The sequence below is a fragment of the Fulmarus glacialis genome, unplaced genomic scaffold, assembly GCF_000690835.1.
Source record: "Fulmarus glacialis isolate BGI_N327 unplaced genomic scaffold, ASM69083v1 scaffold45906, whole genome shotgun sequence".
Taxonomy (NCBI): Eukaryota; Metazoa; Chordata; class Aves; order Procellariiformes; family Procellariidae; genus Fulmarus; species Fulmarus glacialis.
In genome coordinates this window covers 1-8573 of record NW_009217154.1, presented here as the reverse complement: position 1 = coordinate 8573, position 8573 = coordinate 1, and the positions used below count along the sequence as shown (strand labels likewise).

The following is an 8573-nucleotide window of genomic DNA, read 5'->3' as shown; positions in this document are numbered from 1 at the left end:
CAGGAGCTTTGCTCTGGAAGTTAAGGCTCATTTTTTCCTAATGCCTAACCTGAGTTCCCTCAACTAATTTAAGACCCATGCTGTCTCACCCACAGCTGGCACACAGGCTATATCCCCTTCCTTGCCATCACTATTTACATATCTGATTGTTTACACTGCCCTTCCTCCATGCTAAGCTGCCTCAGTTCCTTCCACTGCTCCCACACCCCAATCATCCCCACTTGCTCCCAGGCTGTCTCACCAGGCCACCACACCCAGAGCAGTGCTGGTGCTACCACAGCCGCTAAGGCCTTCACTGGTTAGGGATCAGTAACAGGAGTTAGGGCCGTGCCACGCTCCCAACTCCACATAACACCAGGCTGGCTCAGCCAGGGTCACTGGTGCTCAGAGCCCTCAGCCAAGCGCTGCTCTCTTGCTTCCCAGTGCTCCTGCCCGGGTGCAGCGCTGGCAGCTGTCTGCAGAATTACACGGGATTGTACTTCCATGTTATTTGCCCACTGTCCTCTGCTGCAGTCACAGCTTCCCTCCACTCCAATGGCAAAGAGAGGTATGCGTTTCACCAAGCCATTAAGGAAACATTCTCTACAGCCCAGGAGCCTCACTACATCTCTCCAGTGACATTAGCTATGCTTAATTAGTTTTCCAGCTAATTTTAAACCAATCTGCCTGCTTCTGGGAGTAGCAAAAACCTCAAGACAACAACAGATGTTTTGTGTCTCTGGTAAATTTTCAGATTAGATGTTTCATAACTAATCCAGCACTCAGTGCTTGTTGCCTAAACAAGTACCAAAACAGTTTATTTCTAGCTGTCAAGAAATACCCTCTCCTCCCAAGACTGGGTCCAGGCACACGTCAGATGTTTTAGGCACATTGTGAGACACCTGAGTGATGATCAGATATCCATCATGCACAAAAGGCAGTGCTGAGCACAGGTAGACTTAAAGAAAGAGGGAACACTACCTCTGAGAACATCCTCAAACGCTTACGCAGAATATACCCAAAGTAACAAAACTCACCTCCTCTCAAATTACTTCATTCTAATTATTTAAAGACTTCATTGCTAAATTTTACCACTTTGTCCTACCCATCCCCACCAAGTCTCCAGCAAATTGAAGATGTGGCAAAAACTACTTGTAAGAGGCTTGGAAAGCAAGTCGTTGTCCAAAGCCAAAAAACACACAAAGATAAAACTTGCCACCGCAGGTAACGCCACAAACCATGTCTAACATCAGCCTGATCTGAAGTGGCAAGCATTACTGCTGAGGCTGTTACAACTGCTTGTACCAATTCATGCGTGTTAGCTCCTAAACGAACAGTTTTGGCAACTGCAGGTAGCACTGAGGAAAAGCATGACAAGTTTCATGAGTGGTTGTTCTCCCTAGACAGCACATTTCAAGCCAAGTTAAATCCCTGAGCCAAGATAATGCATTGCAAAGCCACCGGGAGTCACGCACTGGGCTCAAGGGAGTCAAACTCCAAACTTTCCAAATACCTGCAGAATAACCTGCTTCAGGATGTCCACAGCAGGATGTGCCAGCAGCTTTCAGTGAGCAGACACAAGCTACAAGCTCTCCAAGGCACTTCAAATGCTAAAGGCTGCTGAAGAATATAGTTAGCTAAGGAGCCAAGTTTAAGGCTCTGCAAGGGCCTTTTCCCCTCATATCCCAACTGATTTATCATGATTTTTCAATAAAAACAAGGTGAAAGTACCTCCTGTGCTTTGCACAGGTAGTCTTCCGATTGCTGTACAAGTATGGATATAAATGCCTGCAGATTTTATTGGAATCAAACCCCTTAACCGTATCAGAGATTAAAGGGAAGACAATGAAGTAATACAAGAGAGTTGCTCCAGAGTGAGAATGCATCGAAGTTGAATACAGGCGTTGGACTGCTTTAACTTTGCATCCAAAAGCAGTGAAGAAGTTTACATCTTGCATAAATTCTTGCTAGATAGAGCTGAACACTATTTTCCCATGATTTGGCAGGGAGGAAATTAAGCCTTGAGTTTAAAGTATCTGAATTTGGCAACATGAAATTTAGCCTGCCACTCCACTGAGGTAATTGCTTATCAAGAGGTCACTGTCTTACAGCCCTCCACTTGTCCAACACGGAAATTGCACCATATATCCTTCATAGGAAAATATTTACACAGAAAATTTAAACTATTGTTGAAGCAATTTAACAATAGATCTTTCCTAAAAATCTGCTAATGCATATCTAGCAATTTTTTGAGATCCTACACTCAGTGTAATTTAAATAGCATTTGAAACATTCCAACAGGAATCACATTGCACAGAAGCAGCAATTTGCTTCTCTAACATTTTTGCACACCTGCTTAGAGCCTGTGCATTTAGTGCACAAGTTTACAATGCCAAGCCTCTACATAGGTACCTAATAAATGCTACAGAACAAAGTTCTTTGGAATGAGGGCAAGCATCTTCATCTCTAGGCTGTAATGACTTAAGGCTTCTTGCAGCTTCATATGCTTGGTCAGTGAAAGCCAGAGGAAGTGCCATGCACTTTCACTCCTGGTTTGGAGTTGGTATCCAATTCACTCAGGTAGACAAAAAACCCATTGCAGTTTCAGACGAGTAGACTGGTGATGGTGACAAGTCAGTTGCGGGTCACTCCAGGCCCTTCTGGAAGGAGGGATGCAAAGAAAGTCTTAAAAAAAACCCATACTGTGCTCATAAATGAAGGGTTGGCCTGCTGCAGTTCTTGTAGAACTTGTCCCTCATCAGGAGATGCCTCAGATTCATCTGCTCTGCCTGCATTCCCCCCCTGCCAAAATAAAGGGTATTTGGTGAGATCATTGCAGAAATGACTTAGAAGAATCAGGTGTCAAACAGCATGTTTTGTTACCTGAATTTCACTGTCAGAATATAAAAAGCATGCAATTATCTCCAGACAACCAAAGTTGAAAAAACAAGCTGCACTCTAGTGTTGTTGGTTAACTCATGCTGTGTGTCCAAGAACACTGTTTAGGACAGACGTGAAGCTGAAACTATGTACACATGAAACTATGTGTACATAGTTTACCTGATCAGGTAAACTATGTACACATTTACCATTAAGTGACTTGCACTGACATCAGCCAGAAGTGTCAGCTTGAAATGTGAGACTCAGATTGCTTATACACTCAAATCCTATCACTGGGTAGTCTAAACACTGTCTTCAGATACAGAACCTGTTCAGGCTGTGATAAACCACTCTCTCCATTACAACATCCTGAAGGCCAGAAACAACTAGAAGATAACATTCAGCCTGAGATAATTTATAGAACAGAGGAGTTAGCTACAAAGGAGGAAGCATGCTGGCAATTGTTCCTCCATGAAAGATAGTTTCTGATGAAAGTTTATAGAATAAAGTTTTTGCTACTACATTTAATTAGTAAACTAAAAGTAAAACTTCACAGCGCTTCATGCTCATGGTTTAAAAAAAAATACCAAGACAGTACCTGTAAGTTATTGTTTTGGTCCTGGTTTATAGCAGCTTGAGGAGGAACGTTGCCTGGGAAGGGCTGAACTGGTCTTCGTCTAAATGGAAGCCACCCAACATGGTGCCTGGGAAGCCAACAGATTATTAGAATTGGTTAAAAAACCCACTCCTTCATGTTACACCAACACAGTTCAAGTAACATCTGACTGCTCAGAGCTGCAGACAGCAAGTTCAGCATATTAAGGTCTTTCTGCCCCGACCCAGTAAGTATTTTCAAAGCCTCCTGCTAGCAGCAACCATGAGGTAGGAACACCTGCTCACATTCAAAATACACAGCACTACATCCAGGTTTGTATCTACTTCATCAGGGCTCAGCCTGCTGGAACACGCTGCTACAGGTACAAAGAGAGTTGAAACCTGCCTGTTTACCATGTTACATACAACCCTGGGGTAACTTCTCTGTACTCACCCTAAAAAAGGGCACAACAAAGAACACACGAAACAGCACTATCTTACCAAAACATAACAGGCCATATAGACCTTCTTAGAAACACCTGCACCTTGTAACCCACAATATAAACAGTTCAAAGTTACACTTTAGAATTATCAATAGTAAAATTTAAGGACTTTTAATGAAGCAATTAACCTTCACTCTCCAAGTCTGCATAGAGGTTGAAAAAGCTGATCATTTGAGCTGCTGCAGTTTCAACTCCTAGACCCACTGACGGGAATTGAGGCCTACATCACTTGTTTCACCAGTGATCAAAGAATTGGAGGGGACTGATTATCTTTCTCAGACAAGACATCCCAAGCACATCAACCAAGGGCCCATGATCTTTATTGTGCTTCTAAGAGATTTATTCCAAGTTTCCTCCCCTAGAGAGGCTCCAAGGCAATTCAGGACACCACATTCGGTTTAGCTTGGTCTGCTCCCCAGGGAGGCAACACACAGCAGAAAAACCCACAAGGGTACATGGCTTCAATAGCAGCTGTGAGACCCTCTTCCCAACAGGCTTCAAACACTTGTTTCCCCTACAAGCAACTGTCATTTACAACATTGAACCCACATGTCTGCTCTACACTGCTGAGGCTTTACACTGAGAGCTACTTAGTTTTCAAGTAGTTTTCCAAGAAGAAAGCCAGCCGCATTAGTACAAAAACGAGGTAAGATCACCCACTATCACCCATTCTTCATTTAATCCAGGCATAGGCTATACTTATATTTTTGCTAAATCCTGAGCTATACCAGGATAAAGGAGTGGTTCACCCTTTCCAGGTACAAGAGTCATAGGAAGCTCAACTGCCAGAAAGCTGACCACAGTACAGAGCTCAGTACTTCAGCAAAACGTCTCTGAATACAATAGTAAATGTTAATACCATACACTTACAGATACATCAGCACAGAGCCACCCATAACCAGGAGGAATCTGCTGACACTGGAGTAGAAATAGATAATGTTGACAAAAACATAGAACAGTGTTGCTGAGTAGAGCCAGTCCAACCAATCTTGATTGCCACCCTCCTCCTCTTCCTCCATGAGGGGACCCCCTTGGGCATTCATCCGCAAGTTCTGGTTGGCCGCTGCGTTAACCTGGGCAGCAGCGTTCTGGTTTCCAGGCTGATTTTGTGCAGGAAACGGGTCTGGGAGAGGAGCCGGGGGTGTCACTGGTGCCACCGGTATCTCCTGAGAACGCCGTGTATGGGATGGGTCAGCAGACGCAGCAGTAGAAGCCAAGCTAAAACCAGAGAACACATAGTACAGAATAAGGCTTAGTCAAATCCTTTCACACTTAACACAGGCACTGAAAATTTGTCCATCTTTAAGTATAGAGTCGGATCACATGCAAGTAGAAAGCATCAAGTTTAGAGGCTATAGAAGGGTTAAAAACAAGTTTTAGTTCTACCCATGAAACAGTTGCATAGTTGACTTGAGTTCAGCAAATCAAACCGGACACCTTCCATTTTATGAACAGTAATTTCAATACCTTGCAAAAAAATCTTTAGAGCAACCTAAAGATAGTCTGGAAGGCTACTACAAGTCTCAGCTTTACCTTTGTCACTGATTTCCAGTCAGTGCTACTTTAAGTAGTCAGAAAAATGCTGAAGAGCTAAGGCTCATCAGCAGGATTACATTTACTCTACAGACACCTGCCCTCCCAATCAAGAGTCAGAGATTTGCAATTTGCAGGATTCAAAAGCACCGGCCTCAACAGTAAGCCAAGCACCACGTGACAGTTAGAGGAATACCCCCACACCATTCAGCGTAGTTACAATGAAAGAGTCTTCCAACCGCCATCAAGAGAGGAAGAACTGCCAGAAGCTCTGTTTCCTTGTATTACAGTTTCTACTTTCTACTGGTAGCTTTGGACAGAAAACTTACTATTGCATGTAATATTGTCTTGCATAAATCTGCTGAAACCAGGACATCTGAAGCATGCTGTAGGTTGTATAAGCAGAGAAGCCAGGAGCCACACTTTGGAAGGGATGCGGAGTTGTTTCAAGCCTTGGTCAAAATTTAAACACATTTGTTAGCAAATACTGGACAAACTGCAGGAGTCATTTATTACAGGACAATGTAAACAGCTTCTGCCATTTTGTGCATTCAAATGCAAAATTCATTCTTCCTTCTAGAGTATTAAAGACATCTTCTTGCCCACATGAATAAAGTGAAGGTTTTCAACTAACACAGCAGTGCACTTTCCTTTAGCTTCTTCCATGTCGTCTAAAGCTTTTTTTATATATATAAAATATCTCTCTCTCTCTCTCTCTCTCCCCCCTCATCACCTTTGGCCCATGTTCTATGGGCTTAAGACAGTATGTGTGGCATAAGAAGCTGGCATCCAACAAAAAGCCAACATTTAAAAAATCTTAGTGATGTACATAAAAATTGTATTTACCTGTTACTGGCTTCTGCTGAAGACTGGCCACCAGCAGAGCACCTCAGTCTTTCACCATTTGAGGAAGATACAGATGGTTCTTGACTAGCTTCTGATGATAACTTTGGCTGATCAGCTTTCACCTAGGGACAGTAACACAGTTAGTGAGGTTTACTGAGGACACTACACAAGTCTTATGCAAAAAGGCTACACCACACTGAACAGGCTCTTATTTTAAACTGCTACACAGTTCACACGCTTTGTCTTGCACAGTACCTCTAGGCACTGCCACAGTACTGAGATTGCTCTTGGGCACCATGCCACAAGCACCTCATCAGTATTTTAAAGCTCCTTAAAAAGTGACTGGCATGTAAAAATTACTTGATATTACTCTTCAGTTTCACCAGATCTACACTTTTTTTTTGGTTTTTTGTTTTTTTTTTTTTAACACACATACAGTCAGGTCCCATCTGGTTATAAAAACGTAATTGGAAGAAAAAAGGAACCGCACTCAGTCTGACTTCTTAGCTATGATGAGTTTGTACTTGCATCACAAACTGCTGTACACAGACAGAATTCAAGAGCTGTTCTGTGGTGATACATCAGTGCAACATCCAGACCAAAGCTGGCTCATATCTAGCCAACACCAGACATGGGTACGATAAGCTCAAATTGCCTACAATGGGCAATATAAGTACACCTTTAGACACATTAGCACGTCCACTTGAAAGTAAAAATTGGTTTTGGCAATTTGCACTTATGACCAGTAAGTACTCAGTTCAAGCACTAAGGCTCATCTTTGGCTTCCTCTCTACAGGCTGAGTCATTAATGAGAGCAGTTAAAACATCTTCAGCTAACAGCCCTCTTCCTTCCCCACACCCCAATGACAGATGGGAACCGCTTCCACTCTGTAGCTACTATGTCTTCTGCTCACAAGCACAGCCTCCGTCCAAAAGAGCCTGGGTCATGACAGGTCATATTCTATTTAATAAAACTGATTTTACCAGAAAGCATTTCTCCTCTGAGCACAACTAGATTACAGTTTTGATATTTCTTAACAGATACCATGAGAATCTTTACTGATTAACTGTAGAGTCAGTTTTTTACTCAGCTTAATCCAAATACATTCTCACATTCCTAACCAAATTATCACAAAGTAATACTGCCATTGCACTAGTAGGAGAAAGCTGCGGTACCAGGGAACTTTAAAATAGCCGTTCAATACTTCCCATTTTTAGTCACAACCCCAAGATTCAGAGTAGTATGTTAACTTAGCGTCAGTACCTCTGCATTGGTTTCTTGCATATTTGCAGGAGTCCTGAAGTTGTATACCAAATGAAGAGCATGCAACTCTCCGTGCTAAAATGTAACGGAAGACATGTTAAAAAACCATCACTCTTCTTGATATATTTCAGCACAGCATAAAAGATTTTATTTATACCTTTGGCAGCAACTCTCTCAGATAATGATGATCAAGCAGCAGCTTCCCAGAATAAATCAGCTTTTGGTCCTCTTCAGGCTTTGAAGAAAGAAAAAAGAATAGAATGACTTACTCTCCCACGCACATGCAAGCATTAACTGACACAACTTGCAGCCAGATGGACAGAGGCATGCAGCTGGAAGCACCCCACACATTAAGGTGCACAGGGAATTGTGCACATCTAAATTCAGCTAACGAGATGAGAACAACTGAATACTGAAGTGTAAGATGAAGTCTAAGTCAGCAGCAGGATATAAAGCACCCCTTTGGCAAAGAACTTTGTTACATGCTGTCTCTTTTACAGTCCAGACAAAAACATTTGTGTTTCTTGGAAACAGAGGTTTGGAGTACCATCTAATCTGATCATCGCTGGAGCTGGTATCAAATAAATCTGGTACACCCCACCAGATGAATCCCAGCAGCTGTTCACCTAGAGCCTTCCTACAGCAGCACAGCAGTCAGTGCAAGCATACTGATCTTGTTTCTGGGCAATCACCTGGCTCCTAGGGAAAGCAAGGCACAAAAGCATATCCTGCTGCTGAAACGCTGTCTGCCGGGCGCAGCGGAGCACAGCAGTGCAATGCCCGCTGAACTTCCACGGTGTCAGCTCACAAGACCCGCGGCTGGAAAGGAAGTCAAACTTCTGCATTTTCAGCAAACGTCTCCACGAACCGCGTTATCTCGCTATGCGCAGACCGGGCTGCCTCTCGTCAGCTGTCGTGTCCACCTGCACACCCCACGCACAGCCCTCCCCTCCGGCCTGAGCCGCCGGCCTGGC

General features: G+C 43.3%; 1 protein-coding gene across 1 annotated transcript; it reads right to left on the bottom strand.

Annotated features, from left to right (window-relative positions):
- Positions 1 to 2098: 2098 nt before the first annotated feature.
- HERPUD1 (homocysteine-inducible, endoplasmic reticulum stress-inducible, ubiquitin-like domain member 1) lies at positions 2099 to 7834 on the bottom strand (the record flags this gene model as incomplete). The annotated part of the gene is made up of 7 exons (XM_009579554.1): positions 2099 to 2781; positions 3458 to 3563; positions 4827 to 5174; positions 5819 to 5941; positions 6336 to 6457; positions 7600 to 7674; positions 7757 to 7834. Coding segments are annotated over 7 exons (1020 nt in total), but the record flags the coding sequence as incomplete, so codon positions are not given.
- Positions 7835 to 8573: the final 739 nt, after the last annotated feature.